General features: G+C 36.3%; 3 protein-coding genes across 5 annotated transcripts in view; all 3 read left to right on the top strand.

Annotated features, from left to right (window-relative positions):
* Positions 1 to 19,722, top strand: part of LOC116171081 — a 194,677-nt gene that overhangs the window by 27,434 nt on the left and 147,521 nt on the right. The gene's annotated exons all lie outside the window — the stretch shown is intronic.
* LOC116171075 (leucine-rich repeats and immunoglobulin-like domains protein 1) overlaps positions 1 to 19,722 on the top strand; it is a 129,488-nt gene that overhangs the window by 9,095 nt on the left and 100,671 nt on the right. The gene's annotated exons all lie outside the window — the stretch shown is intronic.
* On the top strand, positions 7 to 8,527 carry LOC116171077. 3 transcript variants are annotated; one of them, XM_031487746.1, is made up of 3 exons: positions 7 to 4,309; positions 4,375 to 5,664; positions 7,472 to 8,527. In XM_031487746.1, the coding sequence occupies exon 2, from the start codon at positions 4,409 to 4,411 to the stop codon at positions 5,657 to 5,659; it is 1,251 nt and encodes a 416-aa protein (XP_031343606.1). In that variant the 5' UTR covers positions 7 to 4,309; positions 4,375 to 4,408; the 3' UTR covers positions 5,660 to 5,664; positions 7,472 to 8,527. The 3 variants fall into 3 exon arrangements, with proteins under 3 accessions (XP_031343606.1, XP_031343604.1, XP_031343605.1); XM_031487744.1 differs by having other exon boundaries at positions 7 to 4,317; XM_031487745.1 differs by having other exon boundaries at positions 7 to 5,664.

The following is a 19,722-nucleotide window of genomic DNA, read 5'->3' as shown; positions in this document are numbered from 1 at the left end:
ATGTAATGCAAAAATGGTCGATTAACATGTTCCGTCGGTTGGTATCTATTTGCAGATGCATACTAATATAATCACTTTGGTATTCGCTTGCCCAATTTGCGATTTTATACGCTTGATCCGTAATTGCGTCTATCTTCTTCACCAGTCTACGGTGGATTTCTAATTTTTAGCATGCTGCTTGCGGCCGTCATTGCAAGAGTTTCGTCTAGATCGCCAAAGCCTTCGCTTAAAGACACTTAATCTAAGACAAAAAATAATTATATATATACGGGGTGCTTGAAATATAAGTAATTAAATCAACGTCAAATGAACTAGAAAAAGTTCTCAATAAGAAGTAATAATTGTCAAGAATCGTTGAAACAAACAAATATGAACAATTGATATACCTAGTACAAAAAATACTGAATTCTTTTTCGCCTGGGGTGGCGGGTGATGAAAAATTTTCCGTGAATATAGCCAGACGTGATCCAACTCGTGCGCCACCAGCTTTTTATGATTATGATGAATGATGCCCTCTCGCAGGAAAGGAGACTTATCTTGAGCTTGGACGCGGTTCTTCGTGGGAGAACATGCTGCTGGAGATGGAAACTTTGTTTTTCAGCTCCCAAAATACCTACTCATTTGTCACAGCTCCCACTAACTGATGCGCGATGTTACTACCATTATCTGTGCATGAAATTTCTATGTTCCAAGGTAGCAATAACTGCACTGATCACTGTGTATAAGGTTGCTATTACCTACACTTATTAATTAGACTGCTTGTTCTACAAACTGACTTGATGTGGGCTTATGGTTCAAACTGTTTGCTTGCTTAGTAACTGTAAGACCTATACGACTATTATTTGTACTTTTTACCATATTGAATATTCACCGAATAACCACTAAATAAGAAATAGCATGGGTCCGTTACCCTGAAAAGTATAGCTTCTCTTTCTTCGAGCACTAGTAAATACCTACAGTGGTAAATTATAAAACAAATGCAATTAAAACTACTTACATGGTGTGAAATTGATTTAATTAAGTAATGTATTGCTTGCTTAGTTGTGTGATAATTGCAATGTGTACCTAGGTATTAAAATAGGTTTGGTAACACCATTATGTTCTGCTGCTTTCACATTCGCTTGACAGGTTTGGTATCAAGTTCTGTATGGAATTGTAAAATGTTAATTTTCTTATATTTAATGAATGTGGAATGTGGTGCTTTTGAACTTACAATGGATTGTATCATGTATCTCTTACTTGTTCGCTTCAGTGAATATCGATCATATTTCTTGTCTTGATACTTTTGAAAAATTGCTTATAATAAATTTACCTAGTGTACATAAATTTGGCTACAATTTTATGTTTTGGAAACGTATTTCAAAATTGATGAAAGGGAGGTGGGAGGGACAAAATTCAAAATTTAGAAAGTGTACTATCTCGCAACTACTGAAAAACATTACGAACATTAAGTCTCAAAAGTAGGCATTAATTTATTCAACATACATCTACTAAAGGCAAACTAACCCTAAAGATTATCATGAATTTCGAAATAGAAACTGGACGTCTTTTGTGCTATATCCGCACGCATGACTACGTAGATCTTAATTTTCTTGTTTTTAAAAACTACTAACAGGTAATGTTTTGTGTTGCATTAAATAGAGACGGCTGTACATGTCTGGTAGTCTTGATATGCTTAGTAATAATATAGTTACCTACTTGTTCTACTTTGCACTTTCTCAACTCGTGCTGATAGTCATCATTTTTGCACTACCTCCTAGTCATCTTCTGGTTGACAGATTTCATAATATGTTTACATAAAAACTTGTCGTGAATTTAATTATATCGTGATTTAATATGTACAAAGAGGTCACCAAGAAGAGGGCATCCGAATGTGACCCTGTTAAATTAAAACACTCGTGCACTGGACGTCCCTTAACATAGGAAAAAACCTGGCTAACTCAAAGTTAAAGTTTCCCAAAAATATGCAATAAATCGAAATCTTGTTGACTAATTGAAAACGGAGCTTTTCTTTAAAATTTAAACTACTTAAATTAATAGATACAAAATGAGTTATTGAACAGTAGGTAAATTGAAATCATTACGATTGAAAAACCAGAGTAACGAAATTTTTACAATACCTCTATTCGTCTTCTATTGACGTTGCTTCGATCCTCATAGAAATTGTCTTGATTCAAGATTTCCCTACGTCGCCGTCGAAGGTCGTATTCGTGGTATATGAAGTTGACAGGAATCAACAATGGTCCGAAATATGTAAATAGAGTTGTCTTGCGTTCTGACCAGATTTCCTTAGCGGATTTATACGGTTTCCTGATGTGAAGGTGTGTCTTTGTTGTTAATGGATTAATTAGTGCCGCTTAGATTACGTAATGCACGCGTAAAATATTTTATTTCGTGCGAGTATAGCTTTTCTATGTTTAGTTAGCGTAATTGTAAAGGAAATTAATTTTGTGTTGCTCAAAACTGCAAGAGAAAACCACTCACATGAAGCTAGTACGAGGTTACGAATTACAAAATGCGAATTAGAAAATCTGCTACTGTAATGAACGTAGTTTTCTTTGACGCCTGAATTTTATTTAGGAACCCCGTCTTTCATCTAGTCACAAAAAATGTATAGTACCGGTTGAAATTCTAATTTTGATTAATACACACACAACACCCCTAAGCGTCTTTGAGGTTGGAGCTATCCGCTTGAGATTAATTTTCTTAAAATGTTCTCTTCACTTAATCTGCCGCAATGATTTCACTAACATTTACTTTCTTTAAAAAGTTTAGTTCGATCCTTTCGCAATTAAAATTTCCGCAAAAGTCCTTACTGTAAGGAGAGTGATGCTCGAACTACCTGCTTAAGCTGTAGCTGCTAATCTAAAACGGAACCACCGCAATTTTCGCGACCAGCGTCCCCTTTTCACCAATCGCAAGCCCAATTCTTATCCAATCTGTGGCCGCAGCGCTACATAAAAGGGAATCAACTAAACTGGATGGTTCATGCTATCTCTGCTCAAAACTCACGCATTCGAAACGCGCTTCGTTGTCTCGTCGTTAAACCTACTCGCGCTCACTCTTCATATGAAGCGGTACACATGACCCTTTACACATATACAATATCACCCAAAACTTTTTCTTAACACGAAACTGACAAGGACAATATTCTACCCTTTACATCTTACATGAATCTATTTCACAAAGCTATTTAGGTACCCTAAGACATTTAATATCTAAATCTAACTTGGGAAAAAATTCCCCTAACTCGCATTAACTCACTAAATCAGTTTAAATTCGCGCCTACACCGGACTGTGCCTTATTTTAATATTACTGATTCTGCATCAAGAAGCTGTACCTAGGGATTTTAGGATGTTACACTCATTAGCTTGAAGCGATGCTGTTTGAAGGACAAATAAAAGTTGTTAATTCTACCACAGGAATAATTGGGATCAAATAAAAACTACATGACAAATAATGTTTCGCGTAGGTACAGAAGGTGAATTCATAAGCAGAGAATATTTTTTTATTTATCTATGCAATTAGTGTGTTTTGCTTGATTATTATTAGCGTGTATAGGATAACCATTTTGAAAACAATAGATTGGCTGCTTCTTTGACCTAGTGAGTCGGCTTATGTATGACGTTGTAATAATGCCCTATAGTGATTTTGATTATATGTGTATACTTTGCTTAAGCTATCTACTTTTGACTACAATTTCGTTTTGGAAACTTATTTCAAAATTGATGAAAGGGAGGCGGGAGGGACAAAATTCAAAATTTAAAATTGTTGTCCATATTTATGGAAAATATACTTTTTAAGTATAAACTTCGTTAACAAACCATAGTGATGCTGTACAGTCGTTACTGTGAAAGCTTAAAGTTAGAAAAAATGGACAATCTGAGCATCACTTTTCAAAAATAGAAAAAAAGCATATTTTTTAAGAAAAGGCGAGTGTTTTGTTTTTTAAAACGTACAATTGTAATTCACAAGACCCCTGGATCTTTATTTTCTTGTTTTAGGTAGATTTCTATCTACCTATTGCAATAGTACCAGTATATTTATATGTTTATTATATTTCGACATCCAATCCGAAGACATTGTATAGAATACCATGTAGTTCGCTTGCTCGAACTCATATCACGAGTATTTAAAGAAAGGTTTCACAAAAAGGAAACAAAAATAGAAGTTCGACCCTGCCGCCGAGCCGCCACTGAGTTAACCTTGCGTTTCGTTCCTCGCGCCAGGCGTCAGGTGATTCATTCTTCGCTTTCTCGTGCTCGTGTTCACATTCACATCGTTGTCTTGCGTGTTTCGACGATTTTGGTATCTGAGTATAACTAAATGATTTTATTTTAGCGGTTTTTATTAACCATAGGTATTATTTTTAGGCCTTTTTCGCCCGTATGTAATTTTTTACTACACATGGGCAAGTCCAACAAGCGGCATCGCTCTAGGAGCAGGGGGACGTCAAAAAGCGACCTACGAAAACGCCTTCGTAGGCTTGAGAGACTTTTAGAGGATAAGGAAAATGTGGACGGCGGCCATGACAGGCAGTCTCGGCCTCCTTTTCGTGCTATTAATAGAAGATCGGATTCCCGGTCTAAACGCGACTGCTCTGATTGCAGTTACAGCAGCGTTGAAAGCTTAAGCATTGCTGATGTTCCATCAACAAGTAGGCATCTTAGACGAAGACGTTCTTTGTCTGCTGAGGCTTCGTTAAGCCTTTCGCCTGCTCCTTCTTTAAGGGCAGGTGACAAATCCCAGACTTCTTTAAGTCTTTCTCCTCACTGTGAGGCTGAGGACCTACACGGAGCGGATGGTAGACCAAAGCCTAGAGCTCCTTTGAACTCGACTAACGGCCCTGAGACCGAATTGGAAGAAAATGTACTCATCATCGACGACGGCTCTTTAGCCCTTGATGATTTTGGAGACGTTTTAGGAAATGATTGCCCTAGTACTCCAGTTAAGGCGGACTGTTTACATGAGGCACTTTCCTCAAGGTGGAACTACATTGTAACAAATGGCCTTTCGCAGGAAAATTTACTTTCCTTATCTCAACGTTATGCAGTCCCGGAGAACTGTCCGACACTTAACTCACCTAAGCTAAATCCCGAAGTTTTAGCAATTTTGGCCAACGATCGGGTGGCTCGGGACAATTTTAATAAAAGTATCCAAACGAAACTCGCAACTGTTTTGGGAGCTATGGGAAAGTCTTTGACAGCTTTGCTGAATGACAATCCTATTCCAAAAAAGTTACGTGATGAAATTGTAGCCCCTTTGGGTGATGCTAGTCGTTTACTGGCGCACACCTTTCACGACATCTCTGACTCTAGGCGTAATTTGATTTTACCAACCCTTAACAAAAACATTAGGGAGGTTCTAGGGAGAACTAAACCAGGAGATTTCCTTTTTGGATCAGATGTTTCAGAGAGCGTCAGGGAAGCTAAGTCTCTACAGAACGCAGGAAAGGAATTAAAGGCGGCTACTCCTTTGCAATTCTCAGCTTCATACAGAGGTGGTAGGAACTCTGGGCGAATTCGTTTGAAGCCTGTGTTCACATCAGCGAAAGACCAGCGTTCTTTAAACCGTTACGGCCCGACTCGTCAAAAGGGACAGTCGAGATCATTCCGAGGCCAGCAGTCCCATCAGAAGCAGGGGAAATACAGACGATAGAGCAGGTAAGCCCAATTGGTGGTAGGCTCTCACTTTTCTATGACAAATGGTGTTGATTACTTCAAATCCCGTAATACTGAAATGGATTAAAGGCTATGCCTTGCCATTTTGTAGTTCACCTAGTCTAGAGCAAGTACCCCCAACAAAGACCTGGACGACTAAAGACACTGCTATGCATGAGGCAATTAAGTCTTTACTCAATTTAAATGCGATAAGCAAGTGCAGTCCTTGTCCAGGGCATTTTATTTCTAATATCTTTTTGGCTGATAAATCTGATGGCGGTAAACGATTCATACTTAATTTAAAACATCTTAATTCCTTTTTACAAACATCTCATTTTAAAATGGAAGACATTCGAACGGCCTTAAGGCTTGTCAAAAAAGGGTGTTGGTTCACAACTATTGATATTAAAGATGCCTACTTCCATATAGCCATTGACCCAAAATTTAGAAAGTTCTTGAGGTTTCAATTTAATCACGATCTGTATGAATTTGCATGTTTGCCTTTTGGGTTGGCTTCAGCCCCTTATGTGTTCACAAAACTAATGAGACCTGTTACACAATGGCTTCGATCTAAAAACATTATTTGTGTGTGTTATCTGGATGACTTTCTGTTATTCAATTCTTCGTATGAAGGCTCCTTACATGACACTAAGGTAACCGTAAATTTTTTGAAGTCTTTAGGGTTTTCTATAAACGTTAAGAAAAGTCATTTGAACCCCAGTCAAACCATTAGATTTCTGGGGTTTTTATTAGACTCAGAACTATTGAAAATTTCTTTACCTGCAGAAAAGAGGGAAAAAATAAAGACTTGGAGTAAAACTCTCCGGTCTAAGTCTCAATGCAAAATTCGTGATCTGGCGCAGTATATAGGATACCTGGTCTCTGTTTGCCAAGGCGTCAAGTACGGGGGGGCTCATGTTAAGCTCTTTGAACGCCACAAGTGTCTAGCACTAGCAAAAATTAATGGGGATTTTTCAGGTCTAATGGTACTGCATATGGATTTGCAACAGGATTTTTCGTGGTGGATCAATTCAATTGATTCCTCATATAATGATATTAGAAAGGATCAGTTCGTTCTCGAAATTTTTACTGATGCTTCGCTTACAGGGTGGGGCGCGTGCTGTGGGTCAGATAAGATTCGAGGGTGGTGGAGCCCAGAGGAAAGAATAAGACATATTAATTTTTTAGAACTTTTGGCAATTTTTTTGGGCCTTAAAAGCTTTGCTTCTTCGGCCACCAATTGTAACATATTAATAAGATGCGACAACACTACTGCTTTGTCCTATGTAAATAAAATGGGTAGTGTCCATCACCCAAAGTTTTCGGCTCTTGCAAGGGAAATTTGGGATTGGTGCGAGGTACGCAACTTGTGGATTCTCGCCTCCTACATTAGTTCTTCGGATAATTGGATTGCGGACCGAGAATCTAGAAGCTTACCCCCTGAAACGGAATGGAGTCTCTCTAAGGAGGCATTCGATTTGGTAACTCGCCAGTTTGGAGTGCCAGAAATAGATTTATTTGCCTCCAGAGTTAATAACAAATGTGATCGGTATGTCTCCTGGCAGAAAGACCCTTTTGCTTTTAAGATTGACAGTTTTACTTTTTCGTGGGAAAAAATGTTTTTCTACGCCTTCCCACCCTTTGCTTTAATTTTAAGAGTCTTACAAAAAATAGTAGATGATGAGGCGGAAGGGATCGTTATAGTCCCTAAATGGCAAAACCAAGCTTGGTTCCCACTTTTTTCTAATTTAATTATTGAAGGACCTATCTTTTTTAAACCTACTAAATTTTCTTTGTTTAATCCTTACAGCACCGATCCACACCCACTGGCGGACAGGCTTACACTTCTAGCAGCGAAGCTATCAGGGAAGCGTTCAAATTAAAACACTTACCAGCGAAAGTTGTTCAAACAATTCTCAGTTCCTTATCAGCGGCAACAATTCGGCAGTATGGAGTAACATACAAGCTCTGGTGGCCTTTCTGTGAGAAGAAAAGTATCTCTCCGTATGATGGGACTCCAGCTCTCGTAATGGATTTTTTACAACACCTGTTTGACATAGGGAAAAATTCTTACGGGTCATTTAATTCACACCGCTCCGCCTTGGCTCTGATTTTGTCAACGGACTTAGCGGGCCATCCCGTTTTGTCTCGGTTTTTGAAAGGGATATCTAAGCTTCGGCCTCAAAAACCGAGATACAATGTCACCTGGGATCCGCAATTAGTTCTAAATTTTTTAGAACAGAGAGAGTCATCCACGCTTCAAGCTTTGTCAGAGAAGCTAATCACCTTATTAGCTCTCTCCACCGCACACAGGATGCAAACGTTTTCGCTGATACGCCTACGTAATATTTTAGAATCAAGTACTGGATTCCAAATTTTGATCGAGGACCAAATTAAGACTTCAGGCCCAGGAAGAAAGCAACCTTGCTTAAACTTGCCCTTCTTCGTCGAAAACCCCAGACTCTGTGTTGCGACAACTTTGAAGAGGTATTTAGCGGCCACAAAAGAACATCGCACATCGAATATGGACTTTTTATTTATTACTTTTAAGAAGCCACACAGAACTGCCAGCAGGCAAACTTTAAGTAGATGGGTGAAAGACACTTTAGATGCAGCGGGTGTGAACACTCTCATTTTCAAAGCCCATTCTACACGCCATGCCTCAACATCTAAAGCTTGGCAGTTAGGAGTACCAATAGAAGTAATTCAACAAACTGCGGGCTGGACAGAAAATTCAAAAGTGTTCTGTAATTTTTACAATCGACCACTATCACAATCAAATACTTTTGCGACAACCATTCTTAGTTCTAAGTAGACGTAACATTTCTTTTATATTAAGGGGGATTAAATGTGCATTATTTCTTTGTGTGGAATTTTTAGTTGAATGCTGAAAAACAAAGCATCTTTAAACAACTACATGGTATTCTATACAATGTCTTCGGATTGGATGTCGAAATATAATTAGACGATCAAACTAACTTACCTGTGAAGTTCGATCGTAATTATATGAGACATCCAATCCGAAGACATTCAAAACCCACCCTCCCAGGCCCTAGGTTTTTCAGCATCACTATTAATCTTTAAACGGAATGAATCACCTGACGCCTGGCGCGAGGAACGAAACGCAAGGTTAACTCAGTGGCGGCTCGGCGGCAGGGTCGAACTTCTATTTTTGTTTCCTTTTTGTGAAACCTTTCTTTAAATACTCGTGATATGAGTTCGAGCAAGCGAACTACATGGTATTCTATACAATGTCTTCGGATTGGATGTCTCATATAATTACGATCGAACTTCACAGGTAAGTTAGTTTGATCGTGGACTGTATTAAGGGCGGGTTGTCAGCTATTCGCTGCTTTAAATCCAAACCTTGACAAAAAATTATATAGCATCAAAGTTACAGCAATTTAATAGAATACATTTTTTTATTGAGGGGGATTCGATACAACGCGTAGTTTTTCGTTAAAACAAAGAAAGAAATAAATATCTATATGTTTTAATTAATTCTTTTAGATATGACATATTTATTTTTAAAGGAGCTTCGAAGCTATGAATTATTCTGATTTGGTAACAAATGGAACACATTGTGTATTTCTACTTCACTATCCACTCACAACGTTTGCATCGGTCACAAGAATACAAAAATGCACCCCTGTTCATAAAGTTGTAATATTCTTTTCCAATTTACAATTATATGGGAGCCCTCCTTTCCGAAACCAATTAAGATGGCTATAATGAAACGCAATTATGTCTTCTAGGTTAATTGAATTTTTTTAATGAAAGGTTACTTCTATGAGCCTTTGAAATATTTATACAGAGCGCAACGAAACAAAAAATGGTTAATAATTAAACAAGAGTCTCGTTTGAGAGCCCCGTCACAAAAATTCCAAAATTTGTGTTTTTTCTCTTATAGCACTAACGACATTACCTAAATCTCGGGGACCCTGCTTTTATTTGGAAAACCTGGTCTTGGTCTTTTTTTTTGTATTTATTTATTTTTAATCTTTATTTTGGGCTGGGCGCGGCTATTCTACCAACCCAACCCATTATACATTTACAAATATCCATGTCCGAACCCCGATTCGAATCAGGGACCCTTAGCACCGCAGTCGAGTTTCCGCGCCACTGTTTTGAAAAACGTGAACTTTTATTAAATGAAATTCGAGCACTTTCTAAAAATGTCACGAGTCGATGCTGTTTGACCGTTCCAATAGTCACCTTAGATCCGATATTTTTTTATATTCAGATCTTAGTACCTAGCACCAATTTTCAATATTAAACCTTTTATCTCCAGCTATTTTTGCATAGTAGACTCTTGAAGACTTTAAAGGCTCAAAAGCCACGGAGACCCTAAACAACGTTTAGCTCCGAATAGCATTAAACGTAGCTAAAAGTTGATGAAAAAGACTCATGAAGGTTCTCAAAATCTCTCGGAGGCATTTGATAAAAAAACTTTTTGAGAATCCCAAAGATACCGAAAGGTTCTCAAGAACACTTCTTAAAGACTCTGTTTGATTTAACTTTTAAACGATAGAAAATGCTTTTAAGGATTCGTAAAACTTAAAAGTTCTTAAACGCTGCAAAAATTTTAAAACAATCTAGAATAGAATGCGTTCGGAGACTTGATTCTTTATTGGTGACCCTTACAGAATCATCAAACCAACGAAAAGTAATAACTTTACTGCATTTTAGAAGGTAAGGGAGGTGGGCAACTTTGGTAGCAGGGTCACACAAGCAACATCCTGCGTATGCTGCTATCCTCCTGTCGCATATCCTTCTTCAAACTTCAGATCATCAGTACCACCCGTTCGAGAGATGAATTTTTCAAGTTTTGCTGCTAACTTCCTTCTCAACAACAATTTGGAGGCAGAAGTTGTTAACAAAACTTCAAACCCTGCTTCAAACATTCATGTCTCCCGAACGGACGGTGCCGCTAACCTCAAATTGGAGACAGCACTATGTGGACACCTATCAGCACAACCAGGATAATGTTTGGGGGATTCTGCCTCCAAATTATTGCTGAGAAGGAAGTTGGAACCAAAACTTGAAAATTTCTCTCGAACGAATGCTGCTGCTGACCTGAAATGTGAAGCAGGATGAGACAGGATGATAGCAGCATAAGCAGGATGGGGATTGGGTGATCCTGCTACCAAAGTGTTGCCAACTTCCCTCACCTCAAGAGATCCTTCGATGCTGAAAGTGATTTTTAAGGGCTCTTAAAAGCTTTTGCAGACCATTAAGGGCTAATAAAATATTGTTAGGAGTCTTAAAGGTTCTTCAAGGTTTGGATTTCAAACACTGTTTTAGATTAGAGATGGAGAAGGGTTGCAAGTATTAAATTGGGTAATTAATTAATAATTTTCCACGAACACGATAAATGATTAATCAACTATAGCAAAACATGAGAAAGCAAAATAATATAATTCAGCCACTATATAATTATTAAAAATTATTTTACGAACGCGGTATGAATATAATGTGTACGTGAAATATGTAACTCGGCCCAGGCCTGTTTATTTCAATAAATGAATAAATAAATAAATAATCTTTAAATATTGAGCAGATATGTTACATGCCAGGATTTTCTAAGATTGGCCTGAAATTTTTTTCTAAAAGCGTATCAAGAGCATTGCTTCCTAGTGTTTTTGGGGGATTAGAAAATTCACAGATATGTATTACATATATTTATGAATTCTTCAATAAGACTTAATTTTGAGTGGGCTTATAAATATATAGATTTACATTACTAATGTTTCAAAAGAACATCGGGTATTTTTTGCATTTAGAAACTCGTCCCAGAAATTTGTGACACACGACCTGTGGTAGATACACCGCCTAGGGGTTAAAGAAAAGTAAGTGCTGATTTATATTGACAGAAATCAAAAAATTATTGTTAACACATTCGCCATACTTTTACATTATGTAAGCATCAACGGAAGGAAAGAATACGTAAAATGTAAATTTAAGTAAATTTTGAAAACGAGATTCGGCATCTCTGACACATTCCTTTTAGTAACCGATAAAATATAAGCATAATATCACAATGTTAGGCTAGTACAACCATTAGTGCCTATGTAATGGCTTATGTAACTTAATCCAAGCATATACGTATCAATTTTCATTGCAGAAGTCGCCAACACTTAATCAAATTAGTTGGATTGGTTGAAAACATGTAATTTAATTAATTCTATAGGCATTTTATAAATATTTTAAGTTGGGAAGTCATAAATTAATAAATTTTGCGAAACGAATGCTTAAAAACTAACGTAAAATGATGAATTTTCAACAAAATATACTGAGTTCAATTAAGGGTGTTTGACTGTGACAACTAGGCGTACATAGTAGTCCATCAATAGATGTTTAAGAGGACTACGTCAATAAACAACATACAAGAAATCCCTGATCCTCGGAAGCAATTAAAATCTAGGCGAGTCTCCTTGAAGACTTTCAATTATTTTGGTTTTTCGTTAGTAACTCAAAAAATATAATTAATAAAAAAAAGAAAATAATAAAAATTGAAACATTACAATATGAACTTTGTCGAGTTATACAAATCGTTATTGCCGAAACGACCTCTGTGAATTTGGCCCCCCAATTTTAGGAAGCAAAAGACTTCGTTTTTTATATGATCGATGGCGCTTAGATGTTTCCGCCTCTAATATCTTCGTTTGCGCCCCCGCCGTTTTTCAGTTATTCTAAATGCAAAACTCCATACTGTCTCCACATTTTTCAAATTTGACGTTTTTTCTTTCTAGTGATAGTTTGCGCATATTTGCGCCCCGGATACCTTTGTATGCCCCGCCTCCGATTTTCAGTTATTTCAAATGCAAAATACCATAGAGGTTTTTTTTAATGATCGTACATAAACAATATTTTAATTTTAATTTAATTTTAATTTTATCTTGTTTTGGGCCCTCAACAGGCATGCGCCCAATTACAGAGTGATCCGCATAATGCTATTTAGAGGTGCCTCTGCAGAAGGTTTTACACAGAAAAAAATTAATAGGGAGGTTAAGTGCGATAAATCAAGAAATCTTCTTTTTGGGACCGTTTTATTTGGCACAGTCTTGTGCACATTATGAGTCGATCCAATTGGCAGGGTGCAAGCCGTTGGTGTGGAGGGTTGGCGGTTAGTGTCGCTTACGGGCGGGAACGTGTGGTTTTGGCCCATAAACGAAAATTTTGCTTTATTACATTAAAAACATAAACATCTGAATCTGAATATTTCGGAATTTAACGTGTATATCAAAACTTACCGCGGGGTTAATTTGGCGAAGAAAGCTTTTTAGTGGTCGAATTACGGAATAAATTTACTACGGTCGAGTTTTTAAGGCCTATAATACGGGGCCAAATATTCCAAGACAACTGCGGGTGAGAATTTTCCGAAATCGAATATTGAATACCAAATTAATTTTATGGGATAGCATATTATGCGATCTTCTTGGTTTTAAAATAAATCATTGAGCAAACACACTATTTTTATTCAATGAATAATCATGCAGAACTTGAAAAATTTGAGAAATTAAAAAAATTACAAATACTTGAATAAAAATAAAATAAAAATAAAAAATAAAGAATTTGATGATTCTGAAGAATCTTAAGAATCTGAATAATCTGAGCTATTAAAAACTTTGATTATCTGGATTAAAAAATATTTCGAATATTGGGATAAACAAGTCTCAAATTTCATCCCCTTAGGTGTCTACGTGGTGGAATTTGAAAGATTATTCGATTATCTCTCCGGTGACTGATTTATTAGGACCTCCAAATTTTAGCTTTGACACCCCCTGCATAATGTCATCCCGAAATTTAAAAAAAAGTAGACTTTGTCTTACATCCAGTGTGATGTGTTTTTTTAAATCTTAATTATGCTGTTCTTCATTTGTTTGTCAATACTCGTCAATCACTTTATTAATGAAAACGCTCAAGCTCAAGAGTCACAATTGTACATAAGAAGGCGATGACATTTCGGGTGGAGGAGAGTTCGGCGATTTATTGGGTACCACCTTTTCGAAAAATAAGAAAAAGTAGCAGGTAGGAAATGTTCCAAAAAAAGGCAACATTGTTTTATTTAAAATAATACTTAATATAGTTAATACGATAAAATCTTGACAAGGTCTGTTGTTGTAACCTCGAAACGAAAAGAACACAAATTATATATGTGTACTAGTAGCAAGTTTGGTTATCGTAAAGTGTAAAATTTGTTAGTGCTTTCAATGACACATCCTCGACCTGTGGGTGCTAATTCTGAGATTTATTTCTATTTTTATGCGTATTTTTTATTGCATAGCTTTGTAGTCCACCCTTGGTAAAATGAATACATTGTTGGTAACTATAATAAGGTAGCACAGGATGTGCGTTTATTACCTAACACGCTGCACCTCATCGCTGTCCTTCGAAAAGTTGACACATTCTCTATAAAATAAAGTGTTCCATAATTTGTACATTGCATAGCCTCATTAGACTTTTAAAGTTGTTTGTTGTACCATTCGGAAGCGAAAAAATCGTAAAAAAGTTTATTTAATCTTTTGTACTTTTAATTAGGACCTAAATCATTCCGGACGCATAAAAGTTACCGAAAACTTCTGTATAACTTCGAAAAGAAGATGATCTAACCTCCGTTTGCATATGACTTCAATTAATTCTTATATTCGAAAATTTCCAAATCACGGTTAATGAGTTTGCTTCAAACTCAGCGGGCAAACAAATTTGTCTACCGTAACTGCAATAAAATCGTTAATAAATAACTGTAATAATAAAAGAGGATTAATATATTAATTTTATGTAAACGACCAAATGGAAGCTTTTGTTGGGCCGTTCCCGTAGCTAAGGCAACTTAATTACAAGAAAAATATGTCCCTAAAAGTTACACAATAAACAATTTCTCATTGTGGAACGATTTCCTTTAACACTAAAATGACCAGCAGTATCTCTTTCCCGCTGTGTCGGCCCGGGATATTTCAAATAGCGTTATTTCGATGTCTGCAGCTTGAGGCTCGTTAGCCTTTTAATCAATCACGTGGTCCAGGTATGTACGTCGTTAGATGAAGGATGATGAAGAAATGAGTAACTTTTTTATGGCAATTTCTTTGAAGTTGTCATTCTTTTATTGATCGATTTCACATATTCGTCATTCATGAAGTAAGAATCGTTTTATTATGTTAGGTTAGTCAATCTGTGGTTAAATACCTGTATGACTAATCTTAGCAAGTATAGCGTCCAAAGGAGTGCAAGTAATCTCACACACACTTTATTTTGTGTTTGTTTACCATATTGCACAGTAACCATTCAATACCAAATCACACTTGGAACAAAAACTATTTCAACAACTTTTTCTTCCATTTTAGGTACACTAATTGAAACAATAATGGTTTGTCAATTTTGAACAGTATTTATCCTCCATGTTTGAGAAAAAAATCAAAAAATTTAAAAAAATTTGCTACAAGGAAGTAGATAATTTTTCCTCCACTTTCACATCTGACGATTTCTAATTTTTGTGAAGTGACACTAACAGTTAATTTAGAACGTTAGAAAATTTAGGGGACTATCTAATTAAATTTTGATCATTTGGACTTTCCGTCCTTTTTTCACTTATTTGCTTTATTACCTTGGGCTTCGCTCTCGTTAATCAAATTGCAATTTCATGAAAAAAAAATTAAAAATTAGTTGTAAACTATTCTTGGATTTTATAATTAAATAATAATTTGAACAAAACTTCCTGTGAATGTGTCGCTGTATACTCGGTATTTCTTATATTTTTCCCATCCCTTGACAATACCATTGCATTCTGGTGCCAGTCGTTTATCAACTTAAGGAGCGATTATTTGTTTTTACGATCTACACGCCTGTTAATTTTACCACCTTCCACAGAATAAGGAAAACTTTCCCTCGTAGTGAATGGAAGGTAATAGGCGAAACGTGATTGCCTGAATGGTTACCGCATTATACATAATCCGCTTAAATCCACTATTAACAGATCATGCTGTTTTGTTGCTTTTGTCATTAAACATGGACTACATACACACCAATTTTCTGTCCTGATGAAGATCAAATCAAACTTATTACGTACATACGTTGGGTACTGTTAAAGTGTACTAATTAAAAGACGGCCATTAGATGACTACGAGTGTAAAATTTCCCTGCATATTTTCAGCAATGGTCCTAATTCGTTATTTTCTGCTAGGGTAGACCTTTATATTAAAATCGTGATTAATTGTCTTATGTAAGTAACGTAAACTGTAACATTATAGCCATAATTCATCTGGTACCCACATAAACTAAAAGATAAAATATGCGCGGCAGACACAGCCGGCAATATGACACAGTTTTTTTCCTGTCGTGTATACAAAACCAAAATTTATAAATTTATTTCTTAGAGGGCCAACTTTCCATTGTTGATAATTCACAATTCAAGACGGTCTTTTAAAAATGTTCTAATGCGTTTAAAATAACCGCAAAACTCAAACAAAGCGTTTTACGGTTCGGTTGAAATTTGATGCGTTTCGGTACCGAAAAAAAATTTATATGTATGTGGTTTGTCAAACCCTCGTGCTATTGTATGCGCTATCCCTCTCGCAAAGTGTTCGTCCTTAACATAAGGGCGCCGGTGAGATGGCACCCGTGTGACCACTAAAAATAAATAAATAAAGAATTTTATATTCACGTGAAATGTGCGGTAATGATACTCCTTGCCCGGCACAGAGTAATTGTGCGAAATGTGGAATAATGTCGGTCACACAAAATTGAGATTTCAAAAGGTACAGCTGGAAGAAGGTCTGTCACATGTAATGCAGGTATAAGTCGCCTTTGCTTTAACGCAGTAGGAGTGAGCCGGCCGTGAGAATCCTGGCAATAAATCATCGACAGGGATTCGTGCCGTTCTGGTGGAAATGGTGGATTTTTTTTGCCATTTTGCAGGTGTTTAGATAGGTTTTATTATGAGGGGGCTCATAAAATCCTGTAGTTTGCATTTTGGATTTATGATTTTATTATTTGAAGGTTGTAAAATTTAAATTTTCTAACTGGCTGTGAAAGTTTATTATTTAGTAACTTTGCCGGGCCATTCTTGTAAAATATGCCGCCGTTTGAAAATAGTGAACCCCTTAAAAAATGAGTGCGAACAAATTTGTAAGGCTATAACCATAAATTTTATGAAGCCCAAAATGTTTCTTAAGAAGCTATATTGGGTAATACGGTTTACATTTTGAAATATTCATTGTTCTGCTAAAGAACTTAACAATATATTTTAATAAAATTGTCGCTCGTCGCTAGAATATGATATAACTAACTCCTTGAGGATAGACCAAGAAGCGTTTATGCCCATTTATACGCCGCCGTTTTGTAGACAGAATGACAAACACTTATTTCAGTTCTGGCACGTAATACATGTGAATTATACCTTCTCGAAGATGTTACACAGAAGCGTTCCTACATTACAGTGTCACTTTATTGCTCCTTTCTTTTCTAAATACAAAGATGATTTGAAAGGGTGCCAGAATTTTTTTCTCATAACCTTTACGGGAAGTATTTTACAATTCTTTGTGACACCACTTTCGCAACTTCAAGATTAATGAAAGGTGAAGTGATTTTAAATTAACGTCGTTTGCGTAGATACAGGTAGTGACGTAAAAACGTGGTCTAAGTAAAGGTATTTCATTTCAATTCGAGGTTTCCACTTTTATTTACACACTACCTGTAATAATCATTACATTACTGTTTCTCTGGCCACACAAAATAATAAGATAATTGTGCGGTATTGTGCAGTGGAAAATTAAATTAGCATTTCTTCAATTGGCACATATCCTACAATTAATTTGGTAATGAAGAGAGGGTACCTTGACGCACACTAACTGATAGTTTGTAAAAAAAAACTGTGTTATAGATTACTATGAGAAAAAACGTAAACCAATGTCTTCGAAAACGAGTAAAAATCGGAACAACAGATTAAATCTGAAAAAATCTGCACCAGACATTTAAAAGCTAGAGCTAAAGCAATTCGGGAAGACATACCGAAAGTTTTTTTCTTATACAAATTAGCATTAGTTTTCTATGGTACTTTTAAATGAATGCCGTTCAATAACTGATAATTGCTTAATTGGAAATTACTGCCCAAATTTCGGTTTCGTTTTACTTTCTACAATAAAAGAAAAGGGTTTTTCCAGAATTAAATTTTTACATTTTTCAAAAGCAAAAACAACGCAAAAAAGTAATTGTGATTAATATGTTACACAAACTCTTTGGAAGATTTTCCTATGCCATATAAAATGAGTTTATATAAAACTTTTTTAGAATTGTGTTAGGATCTTCTAAGTAGAATATTCACAAAATCCCCTTACAATTTTCTCAGAATCTCCTACACTCTTCGTAGAATCATTTTTTTAGGACTTGGATTCTTCTCGGAATTTTCTCCAAATTTTGTTAGAATCTTTTTAGCATCTTCTTCATTGAATCTTCTCAGAATCTTGTTAACATCTTTTTTTGAAGAATCTTTTTAGCATCTTCTTAGAATTACCTTCCCTTGAAATTGTTGGTCTAGTTGTAGGTATGTATTTGTGATAACTGATAAATTTTGGTTACATTTTGTTTATTGAAAATAAATATTTAAAAATAAAGTTGGTCTAGATTATTTCCAGGGTACAAATGATATATTAATTTTATTCATTTTTATATATAAAACAAAGTCGTGTATGTTAATTTCATCACTTATAACTCAAGAGCGAATGGACCGATTTTCATGGTCGTTGATTTGTTGGATTCGTCTCCCACCCGAATAGCAGAACAACTATTAGGGTCAGGGACGTTTCATACCCAGACAACTCATACCCGGACGACTCATACCCGGACACCACATACCCAGGACAATTCATACCCAGGACAACTCATACCCAGGACAACTCATACCCAGGACAACTCATACCCAGGACAACTCATACCCAGGACAACTCATGCCCAGGACAACTCATACTCAGGACAACTCATACCCAGGACCACTCATGCCCAGAACTGTTCAGTTTCCTCCCCTCATTATTTTATAATGAAAATTTGGATCAACAGTTAAACTGTGAAATGTGCACTAAAAGTGGTCATGTTTAAAATTTCACTTTTAGTCTACATTTCACAGTTTAAATGTTTAAATGAGGGATGAAACTGAACACATGTTCAATATAAATAAACCTTGAGGATCCAAAGGGATATATTATGGAGTATATAATGCGGTAGATATTCCCTCGGGTGCGGACAAACGTGTCCGGAGATGATGCCCACATGTGTAAAATTTCCCGGATATGGCGCACCCTATGTAAGAATTAAGAATTATCGTCGGTAAGAATAGTGCTGGGTATGAGTTATCATGGGGTATGAATAGTCCTGGGTACCAATTGTACTGGGTATGAGTTGTCCTGGGTATGAGGTGTACTGGGTATGAGTCGTACTGGGTATGAGTTGTCCTGGGCATGAGTTGTCCTGGGTATGAGTTGTCCTGGGTATGAGTTGTCCTGGGTATGAGTTGTCCTGGGTATGTGGTGCCCGGGTATGAGTCGTCCGGGTATGAGTTGTCCGGGTATGAAACGTCCCTACCCGAACTATTACAATATCGAAGAAAAAACACGAACAAATATAAAGGACATTATTATAAAAGTAAATAAGAGGCAACGATCGTCAAATCAAATGTTTTCAATCTTACCAAGCGTCAAATTAAAAAGTGATAGGTATAGATTGTTCGTGATTTCGATTAACTGTAAATGACGTAGTGTGTAATAATGAGCAATAAACGCTTACCGCTGAAAAATACGCAATATTTCAGAAGATTTAGACTGCACACATTGCAATTTTGCAACAAATCTTTATTACATTCTGAAATGACATCTCTCAAGCCACAAGTCTTTAATGGTTTGAGGTTTCACCAAATAAAACCTTCCTAACACTATTTTTAATTAGTTGAAATTTTCTATTGGCAATTTCATGCAAACACTGTAATAGTCAAATTCACATAGTAAATATCCGTATAATTAAGACTATTGACCTTGATTGTCCATTCCTCCTGGTTGCATGCCGAATCCCATCCCT

This window comes from Photinus pyralis, unplaced genomic scaffold, assembly GCF_008802855.1.
Source record: "Photinus pyralis isolate 1611_PpyrPB1 unplaced genomic scaffold, Ppyr1.3 Ppyr1.4_LG5, whole genome shotgun sequence".
NCBI classification, from domain to species: domain Eukaryota; kingdom Metazoa; phylum Arthropoda; class Insecta; order Coleoptera; family Lampyridae; genus Photinus; species Photinus pyralis.
Note: the sequence above shows the minus strand (reverse complement) of the source record. Positions and strands in the feature narration are given on the sequence as shown.